This window comes from Silurus aristotelis, assembly GCF_946808225.1.
Source record: "Silurus aristotelis genome assembly, chromosome: 8".
NCBI classification, from domain to species: domain Eukaryota; kingdom Metazoa; phylum Chordata; class Actinopteri; order Siluriformes; family Siluridae; genus Silurus; species Silurus aristotelis.
This window is the reverse complement of record NC_139581.1, coordinates 16525368-16545531: the sequence shown is the minus strand read 5'-3', so window position 1 is coordinate 16545531 and position 20164 is coordinate 16525368. Positions and strand designations below refer to the sequence as shown.

The window sequence follows — 20164 nt, the reverse complement described above, 5'->3', positions numbered from 1 at the left end:
CAGTAACGTTTGAAGGTCTGGACAATACATGTTTAAACAACAACTGTAGACTGGTAAACCTCACCAAAACCACTCTGTATTTGCTAGATTCTTTATTTCTTTTAATACAAAAGCATAATCCAATCAAAAATAATTAGATTATTATTTATGGAGCACAACAAACAGGTTTAAAAAAAAGAGAGAAAGAGGCAGACACAATGGTCTGGACAGATTTTCCAGGTTTAGATATTCAAAACAGAAGGAAAACAAAAAGGTTTGAGTACGAGAATGGGTTAGACAGCAAACTACAGTAAGAGAACTCAACAGACACTGTGTCTAAAAGCAGTACTGGTGGCTTTTTCGATGACAGATGATTTTCAAGATTTATAGTTGAGCTTGGAGATAACATCAGATCATATACATACAAGTAAATAGCAAAGCTTTACCAGGAACCATGGGATTGTTCTGATTGTATTATGTTAATTGGTTTGTAGCACATTCTGAAAATGTGATGTGTGTGTGTGGTGCAATAAATAGTTTATCAGATTGAAAATCTGAAGCTTTGTTATTGTTTTTTTTAAATATTAGATTTCTTTTTATATGCAAATTTTCCAGATCCACCTTTGCAAATGCAGAACACATTTCAAAACAGCAAACCTGAAAAGACAGACATCTCTGATTTTAAAACTGTAAGATTGTTTGTAAACTGCATCTCATCCTCTTTGTCTATATATATATATATATATATAAAAAAAGAACCCATACAAACTAAAGATGCAGATGAGAGTTTTCTATTGCACTAGTTTCATCAATGTAATGCAAACAAAATAACTAGGAACTATGAATGAATAACAGACATTTTTCTTGCATACCAATGACAATCAAATATGTGTACAAACATTTCAGCTGTTATGAAGGGATTATACAATTGTTATATAGTCCTGCCATATAGAACTATGGGACTCTGAAAAAGTTTATTCATCAAGCCTACTGAACTTCTACTTGAAAGCAATTGAATTAACAGAGTTTAACATTGAGGTGATGCCTTGTGTTCTAGTAGAAATGGTGTTTATGATCAGTTGCAAGTTGAGCGCCAAGAGTCTTTATTAGACTAGAACACACCTTAGTGGCTACAAAGAGTACTGCAGCCTGAAACAAGCCCAGAATACAGCACTGCACTTTCGTCAGCACTGGTAAGCAAAGGTTAAAGCAAAGGTTAAAGCAAAGGCAAAAAGGAACAGTGATCCTAATCAAGATTTTTAAATCTCTGGAAGGCATACAAAGACAAAACACATACCAGCCAGGTTCCATTTCAAAGCCTATACAGGCACAAATCTCACACATTGGGTGATTTGCTCCACTGTTTCGTTCATTAGCAATAAAACATCTAATAACTCCTTCCCTGTTCTTAGAAGCCCATTTTTTTTTCATAAGGAGAAAAGAAAAAAAACAAACACACACAATCAGTGTAGTAATCGGTCTTCCCTTTAAGCGCAGATTACTGCAGCATATAGAAGGCCAGTTTCAGCATTTCTATTGCTTTTAATTCGTACATTTATCACAGCAAAAGTTTGGCATTTGGAAGGTAGAGCCGGGCAGCATTTATACAGGCAAGCACAGCATTTGTCCTTTCATTGTGTTGTTTTTTTTCCGTACATTACACTAAAGCAGCCTCTATCACTCCATTTCTGGTGCCAGGTTTGGAAAAGTTTGCTAAATACTGGTAAAAGGGAAAGATGTAATACAGGACCAGGTCATGTAGTGCTGGAAATGAATGATACATTGCACAAAAACTTATCAGTGTGAAAAAAGTCCAGTCTGTCAGATACACTTTAGCATGTGCAATAATTACTATTAAAGTGGAAAATACCGTTTTTTTCCATTCAAGTCTGCGCTAGCGAGTCCATGGTTATAACTATATGTAGAAAAAATATGATTACAATGATTTTGTCACAGCAGCAGTGGTAGCTGTAGAGGCATCCTGTCAAGATCTCTGCACTAGTATAACACACACACACGCACGCACGCGCGCGCGCGCGCAAAGGAATAACATTTAAACGATCAAGACCTTTTGAACCTGCACCTTTTTGATCAACATAATTCAACTTTGTCACACCTCACAGACATATACATCTTTTAAATATATCTCTATAAAATAGACAAAGCATAAAATAACTGGTTTTGATGAAGGATATAAAATGGCTTTAATTTCCCCCCAGATACGTACCATTACAAAAAAAAGAAAGAAAAAGATTAGGTTAACTTTTACAGAACATCTGTGATTGATCTGGAAAGCTCTAGATGAGAACACGCATCCTTAACATCGTGAAGACTCGGCAGCCACCACTTAGTATGTTAATGGTGCGGTATATAACGGGACTCTTATTTGTAACTGGTCTTTGAAAGCTAGTTTTGAGGCCTGTACATTCTGAAACCTCCTTCTTATTTCTTGTGCATCTTTCTGAATTCCGGTCACATTTAGGGAGGTGTAGGAATCACCTGAGATCGCGGATAGTGGTGAGAGAAAGTGGTGGTGTTGGGCTTCATCTTCACTGAAGCTCACATTGAATTTAGAAGCCTGGACTTGTAAACTTCTAATGAGAAGGAGATGAGATCATGAGACCTCAGCACAATAAAATGGACTGCGAGATGTGAAAATGGACGGATGGATGGCTTGATGAATGGATGGATGGATGGGTGAATGGATAAGGCTCTAGCATACAAAGTCATGGCTATTCTTGGTCACCAGCAAACTGGCAGGAAAACAGTAACAACAAGAGAGCCACAGTCGGTCCCTTTGACTACCTGCATTAAACACTGGTTCCGTGCTTTTTCACTGTACCACTTGCTGTACATTTTCCCTGTCTGTTCCCTCCGCTTTAAGCTCATATATATTCGTTTAAGTTACACAGCTTAGTTCTCAGTTCTACAGGTTCAAGCAGATGACTGTTGCATCATGGCCTCCCCTGCTACAGGGTATGCGTGTGTGTGTGGGATTAATCATCGATGGGAATTTTGTCGTCCAGTGCCAGCTGACCGTTCTCCTGACGTTCCTCACTCTTTCCAGAGTCTTGTAATTGCTGTCTGCGCTGGACTTCTGCCTTCAGGGTCTCCAAGTCCTTTTGGCTACAAGGCGTAAAGAATTTGTTACAATTACTATTACAAATATAGCTAGTAATTTAAATCAGGCAAGATCCGATTACTTTTCCCAAAACCCCTATCTAAGGACGATGGATGATGCACAGAGCAATTAATTTAAATAAACTGCTTGCATTTTTTATCAAAAGAAAAATCCTAAATCCGACACTGTATGCAACAATGCACGAAAAAAACAACAACACCCAAAGTGTTAATGAAACAACTTTGAGCAGCTGTAATTATAACATGTTGACAATGGAAGTGTGAGCCAACAGCACCTGTATCTTTCTTCTAGTTATGGAGAAGTAGCAATAGAATGCAAAACCTTCTCTAGGCTGCTACAAACTGCACAATCATATCTTTTTACAGATTGGAACATTAGGTCCCTAATTTTTCCCCCTTGTAAAACAATTAACTGTGTTAAAGAAACAGATCAGAGCCCATAAACTTGTGTTTAACACAAATATAGCACAATCAGTGCATATTCAAATGAGTTAAAGTGTTTTAATGTTGCTAATCCTACCTGAGAGGAATAAAGATGATGCCATTAATAATATTCAGCTGCTCCAGGACACTGGCCATGCTTGGAGCTGTGAACTGCAAAAAAAACCAAAAAGATAAATAAACCAGCATGGAAATTCAACTTGTAGCCAACTACTAACAACTGTATAACACATTGTATAAATACTGAGAAAATGGCAAACTTACTTTGAGAGGCATAATGCTGGCATTAGAACCGTTCTTGTAGATCTCATTCATGGTTCTCTGTAGGGCCACAGCCTGCTGGGTGAGGTACTTCAAGTACTCTGAACTCTCCTTGGTCTTTTCATGAGCTTCACCGACCTAAGAAGATTTACGTCGCATTTCTCATAAGAGTTCACCAAACATAAAAACAACTTATTGTAGTGGCGGTTTGTTTAATCTACTAATTAATATATTTGGAGTGTGTGTGTTGGGGGTTGTGTGTGTGTGTGTGTGTGTGTGTGTGAGTGAGAGAGAGAGAGAGAGAGAGAGAGAGAGAGAGAGAGAGAGAGAGAGAGAGAGAGAGAGAGAGAGAGAGAGAGAGAGAGAGAGAGAGAGAGAGAGAGAGAGAGAGAGAGAGAGAGAGAGAGAGAGAGAGAGAGAGAGAGAGAGAGAGAGAGAGAGAGAGAGAGAGAGAGAGAGAGAGAGAGCGCGCGCTGGACCACAAGACTCGTGTGCTTTTTTTTTTTTTTTACATCCCATTTCACATTTATTCTCAATTCTCTGAGTTATTGTAAATTCAATCCAATTCAACTGAAAGTGTTCAGTAGGGTTGAGGTCAGAGCTCTGTAGCAGGCTATTTAAAATCTTCCACTCCAACCCATGTGAACCATATCTTCATATAACTGTCGTTGTGCACTCAAGCTCCTAATACTTTTATTCTTGTAGTGTATGTAGACACTATTCATAGATTTAGTTTTATTATAGTATAGTAGTCCTAAACAATTGATACTGTACATAAAAATAGCTCATCAACCCCGCTAACCCTGTGCGTTTGTGCAAAATTGTACCTGGTTCTTATAAATGGTGTAGCCCTCCTTCTCATGCTGCAGAGCTGAACGGAACTCAGCCTTGCTCTCATACACCCGAGCCACAAGGTGGTGACTGCACAGAAATGCATGCAGAGAGAACATCAGGGAGGAGTAAAAACCCAATTTAGCAAGGTTTCTCTCTGATAACTAACACTACCTATACCTGAGGGCAACTTTTAAGGATCGGGGTCCATGGTATTTGGAATTGATGGCCAAGGCATTTTCTAGGAAGCGCAGTGAGAGGTCATACTCCATCACCCCATGTAGCACCAGGCCAATGTTGCTCTGTAAAAAAAAAGACAGAAAACATACAGGGTTTTTTTGTTCAGAATTATACATTGGACACTGAAAATCAAAAAATCGTGAGACCTCAAAAGAAACCTAAGGAACCCTGGGAAACAAAGAGAATATGCAAATCTCTGGACAAGGAAGTAATCAAAGAGAAAATGAGCAAAGATAAATGCTATTTACATGAGACATTTACATGCAATTTTGTTACAAATGTAAAAACTTTATGGTTGAACATCTAAAAATGTAACTGTGTGAATTAAACATTCCAAGGTGCCAATATGTCTCCTACATTTGGTAAACCATTTAGTGACAAAGTATAAGATTTCTTAAAAAAAAAATCACAGTATTGCCCACATAATTCCTTTATAACTTACATCTAGCAGAGCCATCTCAGGATGGTCCTCTCCACACACTAACAGCATGAGATAGCGAGCACGGTAAAGCAGCTTCAGTGCAGTGGACAGCTGACCATTAGCAAAGCAGTACAGAGCCAAGTGCATCTGAAATAAATATATATAAATAAATGTCACTCAAATTCTAACGCATCAACAATTTATTGATGATTACTTCAAACACTCACATATTCCTGAATGGTGTTAGGATGCTCAATACCCAACACTCTCTCACTCATCAGGACAGCTTTCTGCTGGTTACTGAGGGCCTGTAAAAGAAAGCCATTTAGTATAAGAAATGTTTTTTTAAAGAGATGTAAAGAGTTGAAAAAAAAAAAAAAAAAGGATGGACCTCAGGGTGGTCTCCCATGATGTAATTGAGGCGAGCCAGGAGGCGCAGACAGGCACAGATTTCTACGTGCATGGCTCCGTACACGTTGTTGAAAAGGTTCAAGGCCTCGTTGATTAGCTCACATCCTTCCTTAAGGTAACCTAAGGATGCATGGGGGAGACCCACTTACATAAGATGATACATGATACAAGAGGCTGTAGACCATCCCCCCAAAAAAACTAAATATTTCATGATTTCTAAATTCATGAATCTAAATTTATGTGAAGCAAATATACAAATAATAAAATAGTTATAAACTCTACAGAAATACTAAATACTTAGATTTCTTATTCTAATATTCTTAAAATAAGAAGAAATGAACTGACGAAAGTATCACCAAACGTATCCTGACTAATCCTTTAAAATTAAATCTGCAGGACATTTTAACATAACCTATACTTTTCTTGATTACCTTGCTGGACTTTGGCTTGTCCACTCTGGAAGAAATGAAAGGCATCGGAGGCTTTAGGGTTGACGTGCTTAACGACTGGGAAGATGTTCAGGATGTCTTCCTCTGTGAAAGCCGGCTTGTGGCGGCTATCGAAGTTGTACTCCTTTATCAGGATCTGCAGAGACAGCACAAAGCAATGCCTCACTGCAGACCCGAGTATCCATCTACCACACAGAGACATTCACTAAAAGAGGAAGATCGATATAAGTATTACCTGGATGCCAGTTTTAATGGAGATTTCCCTCAGGAGTGTGGTTTTTTGCAGGCTATATTTCTCTACTGCCTGGTCTACACTCTCACTGCCAAAAGAAACAGAGCATACAATTGTATTAAAAAAATAAAATAAAATTCACTTGCTTACGCTTTTTTAATTTTAAGTGCAAATGTAGGATGCATTTGATGAATAATGCAGACTATGAGAACAACCTAATTTTTTTTCAGCAAAAAGGTCACACTATTGTATGCTATATCAATAGGATGCATAAGGAATTACATTTAGGTCCAACTGTAAATAAAGATACTTGTTACTACTTCCACAATACAGTAATTTTCTAATGGTCGCTCACCACTGTAGAGCGAAGTGGTAATAAGTGCGAGCCTCTGTGCTGATGTTCTTCCACAGTTCGCTGGGGGTCAGGCTGGCCCAAGCGGTGTTGTCTCCTCCTCCAGGCACTCTGTTCCGTCTCTTCTTGTTTTTCTTGCGTGAGACCAGCTCGTCCGCAGGCAGGTGAGCCACAGCCTCTGGGAAAGAGCTCAGGAAGCAGTTCAGGAAGTGGCTTACTGCAGCAGACAGGGCTGAAAGCTCGACACCCTACAGTTTGCACAGACACAAATAAGTGTATAAGTACATTTTCTTAGAACAGTACATGCCTAAATATTTCCTAGTTTACGATAGCCGAGAGCTCACCTGAAGGTAAGTCTTAAATATATGTTTGGTGCATCTTGTGATCAGTTCAGTGATTCCTATTCTCTGTAATGAGAAAGAGAAAAATAGATCAGCACCAGCATCATATCAAGCAACAAAAGAGAAGATAGAATTATTATTTACATAGAAATGATCAAGCTGTGGTTTTGCAGGCATCTTGTCCAGAAACTCCAGCACGCTGCCAAGGTAGCGCACATTGATACCACGCTGATGGAGAGCCTCGGTTAACGTGGCTCCATCCATTGGCAGGGCAGTGTGGTCTAAACAGTCTTTTATCTGCAGGAGGAGAAATCAAGGTGTAACCAATTTTTTAATTTACATACATACTATCCATTAATTTCTTCACTTTTCACCAGCAACTTTTCAAGATTTATCCTGGTCATGGGGGCGATAGAATACCTTAAGGAAACACCAAACAGACTGGATGCCTTTTTTTTGGCACGAGGTACTATAAAGAGAACCCTAGTACGCTAGAGTGCTGAGTATGTGTTTCCCCCTATTTTAGTAAACTTTACTTACCAAAGCTGGGATCTGACAAGACACCAGGAAGGCTGCTGCATCTTTGAGAAGCTGCTTCTGTTTCTGAATGTCTTCAGCACTCTCTTCTGGAAAACGCACTCCTATAAAACACGAGAGCTCACCATAGCTGCTCATATCGATTTAAAAACATCAGAACCGGAAAATGCTTATTTTTCATACCTGGGGAGAAGATGTCTGGGTTAAAGCGAATGTCAAAGGAAGTGTTGCTGATGGAGCCCACCGCTTTGCAGGCATTCAGGACGACCTCTCGGCTTTTGGGGTCTGTTTCCAGTCCACAGACAAAAATGCAGAGGTTATAAACATTTCACTATAACTAACACGCACCATTCACATTCTATTCAAACCCACACCAGTCAGACAATAAAAGAGTGAGAATTAGTACCAAACAGATCAAATTATAAAATGATTAGCAGGATTAAAATCTTTGAGGCCCCACAATCAACATCATTATTCAAACCACAAGTGAGATCTTCAGTTAATTTCATCATTAATGAATAGTTATGGAGAGTTTGATTGGAAATCAAAGGGAATTAAAACAGACAGACATTATTATCATGCCAATTCTTGGGATTTTTCCCTATAAATGAGCCTTGAACAGGAACAGGAGCACGCACATTAACTGAGAGATGCTGATGTAGTACCAGAAATAACCGGCAAAGCACTAAGAAATGCAATACAAATTGCATGTGATACATGTACAGGGACAGACTAAAAAAAAAGACTAAAAGTAAGCGAATGCAGCAGAAGGAAAAACCATGTTGCATCTCTGTTAGCAGTGTGCTTCCATTTCTCACAGCTCAGGTTCAGCCGTTCGCATGACGTACCAATCCCAGATCCATCTTCTGCTGCTAAAGATTCAGCCAGCTCTTTAGCTTGAGCTAATCCTGGTATAGTTTCAAGGGCCTCCTTACCCTCCAGAGGACTGTCACAGCCTCCACTGTGGTGTTCTGGACCATCAGCACCCAATGTACCATTAGTGGTTACTGCAGAGTTTTCTGTAGCTGTAGCTTGCTGGGGCTCGGCTGCCTCGGGTGTCTGCGTGGATTTGGGGGAAGTTGGTGAGACAGAGGTCGGTACTGCTGTCTCTGCAATGTTCACAGAAGCCTCAGTAGCCGACGCTGGCGTACTCTCAGGTTCGGCTGTTGTGTTCTCAGGCAAGGCTGCAGCCTTGCCATCCTTATTTGCTTTGTGCTGCATTAGCTGGAGAGCTGCCATCTTCATGAAAAGGAGATACCTTCGGCACAAAGTTTAAGCTGATGAGTCATACCAATGTCTGTATTTTGTAAAACAGTAAGCCTTACAAACCATACAAAGTAATCAGTAATCTGATCGAATTATACTTTTCCCTGGTTTAAAAAAAGCATACAAGATGGTGTTCTTTCTTTAAAAAATTCGTTCGAAAGGGAAATAAAAAAATACAAAATAAAAATAAGGAGACACACACAATGTAATATATTGCACAACCCTAATAATGTCACTGACAATCTTGAAATATTAGGTTTAAATAATCTATAGGACATCTACTGATCACAGCTCTGGCTCATAAAAGGGATTAAAAACTTACTCAATTGAAATAAGTCAACTAAGAAAAACGAAAGATTATTCAACGATTACCCAAAGGACTGACATGTACCTGTTCATCTGGTAGGATTTGCATATCATTAGATTCCTTCAAAAAGAACAGCGAGTGGAAGCATACCTGTGCTCTACAAAGGCCTCGATGAGTTCCTGGCGCAGACAGGCCAGGCGGTGGCGATGCTGACGAGGAAAGCCCTGTTTCTGGCTCTCAGGGTTTAGCGCCTCCTCATCCACAGACAGGAAGTTGAGGTCAGGAGGAAAAGTGCGTAGCAGATCCAAGATGTAGTGGCGCCCGTCGTTGCCGATGATACCCTTGCACTCGACAGACGAGCAGAGCTCCACAGCTACGTCCTTCTCGTTAAGGACAGCGTGACGCTGCACCTTCAGAGGCCGGCTAGTCTTCTCAAGTAGTTCCAGGTACTTAGGGTGGGACACCACGGTCTTTCCAAAGTCAATGGAGCCATAGATGACGCTCTGTTCTTGTTCACGCTCAAGGATGCCAGGGATGATAGACTGGGCCGTGACCCGGTAGCCCCTGTAATTCAGCAAAGAAATTTATTGATAATATAAAATTAGCTTTTCAGGTAAAACGCTAGTTTACAGTGTTTGGCACACGCACTTATCCAGAGTGACTTGCAGAGTACAATGAAGTCCCCTTTAATAAATATATTCCATCTGTTTTAATGCAAGAAGATTCATCGTAATGTGCCGTAACCCACTATAAAGAAATATGAAGGAGAAATTTGTGCATATCTACCTGTAGTCGACAACCACGGTACCCAGCGTGTAAAGTCCCTCAACATCGACTGCACCATACGCTCTCACTCCATTCAGGTCATTGGTGGGGGCGGTGTGTGCTGCAGCATCTCCTCCTAACTCTTTGTAGTGATCACGGACATCAAAGCCCAAGCTGAAGAAGATGTTATTCCAGATGAACATCTGCATTCGCGTCTCCTCACCAGGATTGATGGCCATCACGTTTCCGTCAATCACAGCCATAGCACCTCGCGTTGCTGCTGCGGCGAAGTCACTATGAACCTGAAAGACATTTGGATTTTAATCCTGAAACACAGAAGCTACTCTGGTCTAGCAGAAATCTCATCTTGTTCTTTGGACACTTACCTTGAAAATAGCTCGCTCTCTCAGCAAACGCTCAGGCAGGTTCTTCCGCGAGAGTTCTCTTGTTGTCTGGAGCTCTTCATTCCAGTCTCTGGTCTACAGCAAAGAATAGAAGTTTTAATAACAAGACTACTCTCTTAAGTGCACCAACATCCAATAATTACACAAACTGGCAAATCATGTATAACTGACCTGGCCAGGTATGTGTTCCTCATATCCCAAACGGGAGGTGTAAGCATCCTCTGCCCTCACACAGTCCATGGCATGATCAATCTGGGGAGCAGTCCAGTTATACACCTGGAATGGTGTGGCTATTCTCTCAAATGGATGTCTTTGGACTCTGTAAAGTAATAAGTTCAAGTTATTTCTTTGTTTGCCTTAAGGAAGGCGGACAATGAGAGAAGGTGAAAGGGTTAGAATTAATTACACACTATATGTGGTGAAATACAGGTGTTTCCACTGAAGGATTTTTTTCCAAGAAAACATTCAGGTGTATTTCCACTGGATAATAAGGATCACACCAAGCAGTTTGAAATACTCAAAAGCTAAAAATTATTCACCACATCACCGACCCATTTATATAAAACCGTAGTTAGCCAACAACTTTTATATCAGATCAACACCTTGAAAGCAAAATGGTGCACAATGTCGACCTGCTTGTGATTTGTTGCAAGAAAATATTTTTTTATTACACTTTTTTTTTTTTTTATGTTTTTCTGCAGTGCAGTGGATAAAAGAAATTTACTAAAAAAATGTATAGTTTTGAGTAGTTTGGAAAACTTATTTATAACATCATTCTTGAAACTGGGCAAATTAAATAAAACTCTAACCTTTTCTTCTGCAGTGCAGTGAAGTTCTTCTTAAAGGCCGGGCTGATCTGACTCAGCAGTTCCACCAGCGAGTGGCTCAGAAAGCTGGGGTTGGCAGGCTTAGGGTTGAAATTGTATGTAGTTGACCTGAACAAGCAAAATTATAATTATACACCATACGGAACAACAATAGCTGAGATAAATTTAGAATGATGGAAGAATGGAACGTTATATAAACAATCCAGAAAAAGAACAACTAAGAGGGGGATGATGCTATTTAAAAAAAAAGAAAAGCCGGCTTATACTAACTGGTTGAGGTAGAATCCGCGCGTGGAGGCGGTGAGGCTGACGTGTCGCTCTTCTACAGTCACTATGTACAGGTACATGAGGTCTCCGTGCATCTTCCTGTTGCCAGGCGGAGGGTTCCAGCCACTCATTGTGAGGACCTTGAGGCACTGAAGTGGCTGAAGATGGAGTACATTAGAGAAACAGGTGAATGGTCATGTCAGGCAATAACGAGACACGCAAAAGAGCTGAGAGTTACTGTATGTTAGTTGTTTTGCCTAACGACCACACATTCACACTAGGAAGTTACACGCTGCTCATGTTGCTTTGTCATTTGAGGGTGTGAAGAAACTGCTGTTGTCCGCTGCTTTTACAGATAAGCAAGAGAAGAAGATACACATTACAGATACAAGTAGATGAAAAACTTGTTAGAAACTTTTTGTGGCTCTTCCCCAAAACTGTTTCCACAAAGTTAAAAGCACATAATTATAAGACCGCTAAATGTGCCTTCAGGAAAAATATGCTATGTTTTTTTGTTACATATTCAATGAGAACCTCATTCGCGCAAGACAATATCCCTGTGCACAAAGCATGCGCCATTAAAGCATGGTTTGCAATGGTTGAAGTGGAAGAAATCGATTGTCTTGGACAGATCACTGACTTTAAACCCCAAATAAACACTTTTGGGTTGAACAGGAAGACTGACTGAATCAGACTTTTCACCCCAGGAATGAATGTGTGACTGAAAGAACACAAAATCCCACAGATAAAAGCAGTGACTAAATCTGGAATGATTTGATCAACAAGCACATATGGGTTTAAGGGTGAGGGAAAAAAAAATAATAATAATTCAGCCATATGTAGCTTCTAATGCTAATCAGTGTGAAAACTGTGTACCAACTTCAAATGCGTTAGCTTTATACTGGATACAATAGTAGATCAGAACAGCTATCTAGCTCTTCTATCTCAGCCTCTAATGCTTTCTGCCAACTTCCTTCCGAATCTACAACTATACACTTTTAATGAGCAGTTGAATATGAAAATAAATTTTCTTCAGTTTTGTGCAACAGAATGTAAATAGGAAACAACTGCTGGTTGGGATTAAAGAGGGATTAAGAAACGTGTCCACAGGCTCAGTTAAAGAAACTGTTCGAGGCAATTCGTTTGGATTTCATTTACAGCATCACACTTTAATAGAATTAACTTTCACATGCATACAGAATGAATGGTCAGTTAGTTGCTTGCTGGCAAGAAAGCAGGTTGATTCTTACCTTCCAGTCTTTGTTCTGTGGCTGGAGGGGGACTAGGGGGCGCTCTTTGCTGCCAGGCAGGATGTGTTCAGGAGGAGTACAGTCAATCTGTTCGAGCTCATTGCCCTTCTTTTTACGCTTGCCACTATCTGTAGGAGTGAGAACACACTGGGCATCAAACCAAAGCAGATCTGGCTGCAGCTGTTACTGCTGGCAAGTGAATGAACTGTTACACACACCTCCAAGATCTCCATCTGTGAAGACACTGAGGAAGGACAGAGAGTTGCAGTCTACTCCGTTGTAAGCATCAGAGGGATCCAGACTCTTTAACAGGTCTCTTATGTGACGAACGTGAATGCGAGCCTCGCGCACCGTGTAAGGTTCTGAAAAGTGAAAGTCAAAACAAATACTGCTCAGGTTAAAAAAGATAAAAATAAATAAAAATCTATCAATTTGGTAAAATCACTCTACTTTATGGAATATACCTTCCACCACTTTGAGCAGGGATCCCTCCTGAAGGCCCTCAATAGACTTTAACTCAGCAAAGTTGTCCAGCACGTTGCCATCGAGCTGCAGAGAAAAACAAGTGCGATGACAGGTATCTTCTCGGTCCATAAGCACTTGGTGGATCTCCTGCACCATTTCCTGTGGTGACACCTGAATAGGAAACCAGAGAGTGTTTTAACATAATAATGAAAAAAAAAAATTATTTTCACATTTCTGTTTTTAAAAGCAAGACCAGAGCATATGTACCTGCAAGTCAAACGGCTCGATGCCAGGTGCCTGAATCTTTACGGTAAAGCCAGTGTCCTGAATCACGATCACTTCCTGTTCATTGGAGTCATCACTGGCATCAGGATCTGTGCTGCCGTCCTGCTTGGACTCTGTCTCCTCAGTGTGGTCATGTCCTCCGTCACCATTCATTACTGCTGTAGCTGCACTATGTGCTATGGAGGAAAGTAGCATTCAGGATTGCATAAAAAATTTTTTTTTAAATAAATAAATAAATAAAAATAAAACTCATCACTTGCCAAGCCACACTTTACCGTCTCCACAGCCCCTATGGAGCTCAACAAGACTGTTCAAAGAGAGATCTTTCAAAAAAAAGTAGCAGCTGCTCTTTTTAAGAATGTCAACATTCCAGACAAACTCCACAGCTGCCTACATCCACACCAGAACCCCTAATCCATTCCCAGTGCTCCGAATCTGTTCTAATTAATCTCCCACAAAACCCTGCATATTCCTTGTACACAGACTAGACTGCTGCTTCAAAGCTGGAGGAAAAATTTCACTTTATCCAACTCGCAACTACACCAAATCTGTTTTTGTTATAACATAGCCAGGGCCAGAGAAGGCCCCCTGTTTGCTTTCAGACAAATGCAACTTGTCCTTGACTGCCCTCAAGGTAACCAGTCAAGGGGTCAAGGCTCTAGCAACAAACATTAGGCATCTCCTTACACACAGGGTGTAAATCAAACAAATATAACAAGTGCTGGATAAGAGAAAAGGTCACACACGTACACAGAGAACAATCATAATTTTAAATGTCAGAAATGTGGCTTTTATACAAATCGCACAACAGTGAATCACTTTAAAGCTTAAACAAACAATTTGTTTTCAGGGCTGTTTGCAACGAGTAGCCAAATCTGCAAATATTATTCCAATACATTATTGACAATCCTTTCTGCATCCTTTCTTCACCCATAACAATACTCGCTTTTAAGCTATAAACAGCTTAAAAGCTGCCGTTTAAGCAGCTTTGCATCTGATGGGGCGGAGCCTAAGTCTGGACTGGAAAAATGCACATAGTTGCCGGAGATGAAGAAACTATTTATATTGGAGATATATATACACATACACACACACACACACACACACACACACACATTTAAATATATATAATATACATAACATATTGCCTCTCCAACAAAAGCTAGTATCACTGCTTCAAGGATTTTAAAGAGCCTCCAGCATTATTAAAAACCAGAACGTACAAATTGCAAAATAGGCCTATTTGGCTTTACAAATAGAGCAAAGTGTGCATGGGGTAAGTTCACCTCCACATTGCACAACTCCCGAGGCAATCCCTGCGCACTTCTGTCCCCTCCCAGTGGTCTGAGTGAAGTCCATCTGCCCTGCACCCACTTCACTCCTGACCAATAACCCCTTCGTTTTACATGAGAACGGCAACACGATCAGGATAAACAGACATGACTTTAATTTAATCATTTCCCCTGAAAAGAAGCAGATGTGATAGAAGCGCATGTGTACACACCTTTTGTTTTTCTATAGAAAATGTTGAAATTCTCTTCACATCATTTTCTTAGTTTCAGGCAAGAAGTCTCACTGAGGAGAATCTTAACTAGAATGTTCAGTGTTATCTTGAAACAAGCAGGTCAGTCATCAATAGTAAATCATTCAAGGAGTGACCACGGTGCCTTCTTTTAATGATTTAGACCATTTTAAACAGCGTCCCCTTATTCAATTCACTACACACATTATATATTATAGAAGACTCTGACCGTTTAATTGAATGGCTGAATGAACAAAAGAATCATTTTCTTTTCACATGTCTTGCTTTTGGTATCTAGAGTTAAAAAAGGCAATAAATCATTCAACCAAAATCAAAATACTACTGCAATAAAGTTTAGGAAGCCATGTACATGTCATGATCTGGACAAGAACTTCATGAACACACATACAGTAATGCAGAAACGTTAGGACTCAGCTGTCTAGCTGTAGTTTACAAACTGCATAAAACCTGACAAACTTCTGTCTTCAAATGGATCAACCAAGTGCATCATGGGTGAAAGCTATTGCACTGAAGAGTGTGTGGGAAAGACCTCCTGCTGACTGGCCTAATCTCCTGTCAAAACAGCCCTCTCCTCCCACACACAACGTCTTCTCATTGTCTAACAAGCAAACACACAGGTGAACCCTAATCCACACACACACACACACACACCCATGCTGGTCACAATCTGAGCTGCAGTTGCTGCAATACATTGAATGAGATCTTGTACTTTATCTGCACCTGTTATATGAACAGCTTCCCTGATGTGATCACCTGATCGTGTAATGTCACACAGAGCCTGAATCAGGCAGCTCACCTCTATGTGATCAACCCCTTTTCGAGCCCTAACGACAGCACAGCTTTTCCAAGGTCCTTGGGAAATGACACTGAATGCTTGCTAGCCAACTCAGCGCGCGCTAAGTTGTATAACTTGGCCGGTCGCTCGAATAAAATTAAAGCGGAATCAAAAAGATGATGATCTGCGATTTGTAAAATATATATTTAAAAAAAAATGCTTTAACGCTGTAAAGAAATCCGATTGAGAAAGAACTAACACTCACCGATATGATCGCTCTACACCGAACAGGTAGCAATAACCTTCTATCGGCATACATGCACCACGACTTTCCATGTGCACCAACTTCCGCTTCCCGGTCAGGCCCGTCAAAAACGTTAAAATGACAAGAGGAGGAGACGAGATGGAGGGGGAACAAGTCTGCACAGTAAAGCCGAAGAGCATGACCGAGTAACGACGCTGAAGTTATGTTTTTTGAAGTTTTACACGTAATGACATGATCTTAACAACAGTTAGAGCTTGGTGAAGAGACGTTGAGAGGAAAGCGTCAGTACAAACACCCCTATTTATGTGTCTAGATTTGGTCCGTTCCAATGAAGGTGACCTTCAGTTCATTTGCAGCGGCGCGCTGGTAGGAAACCATGTGCGCAGCACACGTCCGCTCTGAAATCGTGTTATTAGACTTGTGGAGACACAATCCGCACAAATATATGCGGACATACAAGTATATTTGGACAAACGTAGACTACTACTGATGCGCTCATGCTAACGAAAGACCTTTAAGTCGCAGTGATTAATGATCTGCCACACTTCACCTCGTGAACATAGTGAGATCATTCTGACATGATCTTCTGAATGAACGATGGCCTGCAAAACTGAATAAATAAAACACACCACTAATGAAAGGCTCCATCCACGTCACTATCAGTGTTAGCTTGCTATCCAGGTGACTGAGCAGAGCATACGATTAACTCGGTGTCCACATCTCTGATCTGATCTCTGGTTCAGCATCACATGAGTTTGATAACACGAACACCACAAGATCACAAGACGGACTTCAGCTCTCTGTCTTATCTCAGATCGCATTAGGGTTCAATCTAGCCGGCTTTTCGCCCACCATACCCCCTCGGATAAACCAGCTGTAAAGCTCACATACCACATGGACAGCCCTCCTTCAGTGTCTTCTTGTTGGTCTCTTTGCTGTTCGGTGTCCCTTCTTCGTGCGCGAGTTCCACCGAGGAGCAGTTCGGCACTGATGGTGCAGGCATCTCATCTGTTTTGCTCACCATGATGTGATCTTTCTTTCTACAAACAACCAGCTTTCAGGCAACAGAAAACCCGTTGCTTGGGGACGTCAGATGTGTAAATGAGTAGCGTGTGTAGGTGTTGTCCGGTCAGAGAGGTGAGCTAGCTGCACACACACATCCACAGCACAAAAACAAGTTCACATCAGAAGGAAGAAGGACAGCTCTCCGGACACAGACCCACGTGCTTTCTCCTCCTCTTGACCTCTCTGCCTTTGTGTTTGTCCCGCCCCACAGCGAGCTACGGGAAGCGCAGCGGGACATTTCAACCAAAGAATAATTCATTTTGACTTCAATTAAGGTCTCCTCCAGCAGCTAGGAGCCATATGTGGTAATTCCTTCACAAATTTGGTAAGTGTGTGTAGAATTAAAAAATATTTTTAATAGTAAATGTACATGGAATTACTTTGCTCAGATTCCTATGCACATTTACTATTTAAAATTATTTTTTAATTCTTCACACACTTACCAAATTTGTGAAGGAATTACCACATATGGCTGGAATTGTCTGGTGTCCCAATACTTATCTATCTATCTATCTATCTATCTATCTATCTATCTATCTATCTATCTATCTATCTATCTATCTATCTATCTATCTATCTGTCTGTCTGTCTGTCTGTCTGTCTGTCTGTCTGTGATATATATAAAGAACGTCGCTGATGTAAATCCTGAAGGAGAATATCCGGCCATCTTCGTGACCTCAAGCTGAAGCGAACTTGGGTTCTGATCCAAAACACACCAGCAAGTCCACCTCTAAATGACTGAAGAAAAACAAAATAAAGACTTTGGAGTGGCCTAGTCAAAGTCCAGACCTGAATCCTATTGAGATGCTGTGGCATGACCTTAAAAATGCGGTTCATGCTCGAAAACCCTCCAATGTGGCTGAATTACAACAATTCTGCATAGATGAGTGGACAAAATTCCTCCACAGTGCTGTAACAGACTTATTGCAAGTCATCACAAACGCTTGATTGCAGTTGTTGCTGCTAAGGGCGGCCCAACCAGTTATTAGGTTTAGGGGGCAAACACTTTTTCACACAGGGCCATGTAGTTTTGGAATTAGTTTTATTTAAAACTGCATGTTGTGTTTACTTCTGTTATAATTTACTAATATTTAAATTAGTTTGATCAGAAACATTAAAGTGTGACAAACATGCAAAAAAAAATAAGAAATCAGGAAATCAGTTTTTCACATCACACACACACACACATATATATATATATATATATATGTGTGTGTGTGTGTGTGTGTGTGTGTGTGTGTGTGTGTGTGTGTGTGTGTGTGTGTGTTACAGTATGGACTTCTGCTACTGTTGCCCTTTTATGGCTGGGTTTTCTATTGTTAATTTTCACACTTTTATATAATATCTCCAAAAGTTGTTGTGAGTAAAAATCACAGGCGGTCAGTTGTTTCTCAGATAGCAAAACCTGTATAAATAATAAATAAATAAAATATGCTTTTGGATATCTCATTAGGTCAGCTTGAAACATAATTTTACTAGATTTATCATGAAATTTGAAATGTGTAGTGATTCTATGTTCTGCTGTTTGTCTTGCAAATGAGACATTTGTTGGCTGGAATGTTTAGATGAGAATCATTTAATAATACTGAGTCCAGAGTCTTCTATGTGCCTTCTCTTTTTATGATATTACATCAGCAATGTTCTTCTTCATAAATTACAGAATTGCCTGCATTAAGTTACTGGTTTTAACTCTGGACATCCCCCACACTCCCAATATACAGCTTTGGCAAAAATGTATTTGATTATTTTACATGTGAATTCTATTGTTCATGCAACAAAATGGATTAGGGACTTTGGTAAATTTTTGTTTGTACCGTATTTATAATTTAGCTATAAAACACCAGATTACTATCATCCAACTATCAGTCCTCGTTTTTCATCATATTTGATAAAAGGAAACATTTCAGAGAAGCCTCGACAGACAATAAAGGATATAACATTTTTAATATTGTGGCAGAGAATACAGCGTGTTATTGCAAGAGTTTGGTGCACAATGTCTCATTTCAATGCGAGACCAAACAGTTAACAAGTAACTGGTTTAAAGCGAACAAAATTAGATTGTAAAATTCAGCACTAAGCTGCCACTGCATATTAACAAAACCTCTATATATTGGTTAACAGTCAAAGTTTGATCACTCTGAGTAGGGAAGACAGTTTCTCAGTCTAGAACTTGAACCTTTCAGAAGTAATGAAACCACTAAAGTAATAATACTAATTAAATTCAAAGTAAAGCATAGAAAATTGTTTATATGAGTAAAATGTTGTATGTTAAATAGCTGATTATATAATGTATATACCGAATGGCATTTCACTACCAGCCCTGGAATTCTAATTACAGTGATAAAGCAATAGATGTCAAATAAAATGTATTGTTGTATGTATTATACAAAATGTCATCAAAGTAAACCTACTGTAACAATCCTAAAGGTCAGCATTGTGATTACACAAAGCACTGTGCAAAAGCCTAAAGCCTAATTCAGACTAGTTTTATATGTAATAATGAAGATATATCTCTGGAATTTCTGTCGCATCTGAAGCTCATGTGTCAGTAATTTTCCCACGCCTGGAAACATTCTGCTATTAAAAGACTTAAAATAACCCCAGGTAAAATAAAACAAAATAAACACTGTCTAAATTGACATAAAGAATCTCTTACATAATTTTGTATATTTTAGTATGGAGACACGATGGCAAATGCCGTTTTCTGTCACCTCCCACAAAAAACAAACAAACAAACAAAAAGCACTGGCTGAGTTTAAAGCGCAACAAAATGAAAATGTATAGATGACAATTAAAAGGGCATGTCGAAGAAGCAACACGTTCAGGTTTTTGGTTTGTTTGTTTGTTTTTTTTTGTTTTTTTTTTTATTTTTTATTATTATGTGTTTCCAGCACTTACACTGCTTACAAACTCATTATGGTCATGTGACCTACTAATGATCAACCGCAGTGAAAAAAAAAACCCCTAACAAGCAGTTACAAAGTTCAAAACAATCTGTTTGCATTAATAGAGCTGCATGTAATTTCAACAAATATCCTATAGAC

General features: G+C 39.8%; 1 protein-coding gene across 6 annotated transcripts; it reads right to left on the bottom strand.

Moving 5' to 3' along the window:
* Positions 1-77: 77 nt before the first annotated feature.
* Positions 78-17329, bottom strand: cluha (clustered mitochondria (cluA/CLU1) homolog a). Of its 6 annotated transcripts, none has more exons than XM_083548508.1 (27): positions 16947-17322; positions 13455-13648; positions 13187-13358; positions 12941-13084; positions 12723-12850; positions 11476-11630; positions 11188-11313; positions 10550-10697; positions 10361-10453; positions 9996-10276; positions 9360-9773; positions 8572-8894; positions 7820-7921; positions 7640-7740; positions 7244-7396; positions 7103-7165; positions 6762-7006; positions 6410-6494; positions 6157-6310; positions 5706-5845; positions 5542-5622; positions 5336-5461; positions 4834-4955; positions 4650-4743; positions 3826-3960; positions 3641-3714; positions 78-3105 (listed from the first exon to the last, which is right to left on the bottom strand). In XM_083548508.1, the coding sequence occupies exons 1-27, from the start codon at positions 17077-17079 to the stop codon at positions 2976-2978; spliced, it is 4116 nt and encodes a 1371-aa protein (XP_083404634.1). In that variant the 5' UTR covers positions 17080-17322; the 3' UTR covers positions 78-2975. The 6 variants fall into 6 exon arrangements, with proteins under 6 accessions (XP_083404634.1, XP_083404637.1, XP_083404638.1 ...); XM_083548511.1 differs by lacking the exon at positions 16947-17322 and adding an exon at positions 16056-16157; XM_083548512.1 differs by lacking the exon at positions 16947-17322 and adding an exon at positions 15812-16124.
* Between the last annotated feature and the right edge of the window lie 2835 nt (positions 17330-20164).

Bases quoted from the DNA above. Each gene is read 5' to 3' on its own strand.
- cluha (XM_083548507.1), bottom strand. From the start codon at position 17,079: ATGGTGAGCAAAACAGATGAGATGCCTGCACCATCAGTGCCGAACTGC. The intron at 7,397-7,639 runs GTAAGTAAAGTT...CTCCTCCTGCAG, and splicing joins CTTGTCAGATCCCAGCTTTG to ATAAAAGACTGTTTAGACCA. The intron at 6,311-6,409 runs GTAATACTTATA...CTGTCTCTGCAG, and splicing joins CCATTAAAACTGGCATCCAG to ATCCTGATAAAGGAGTACAA.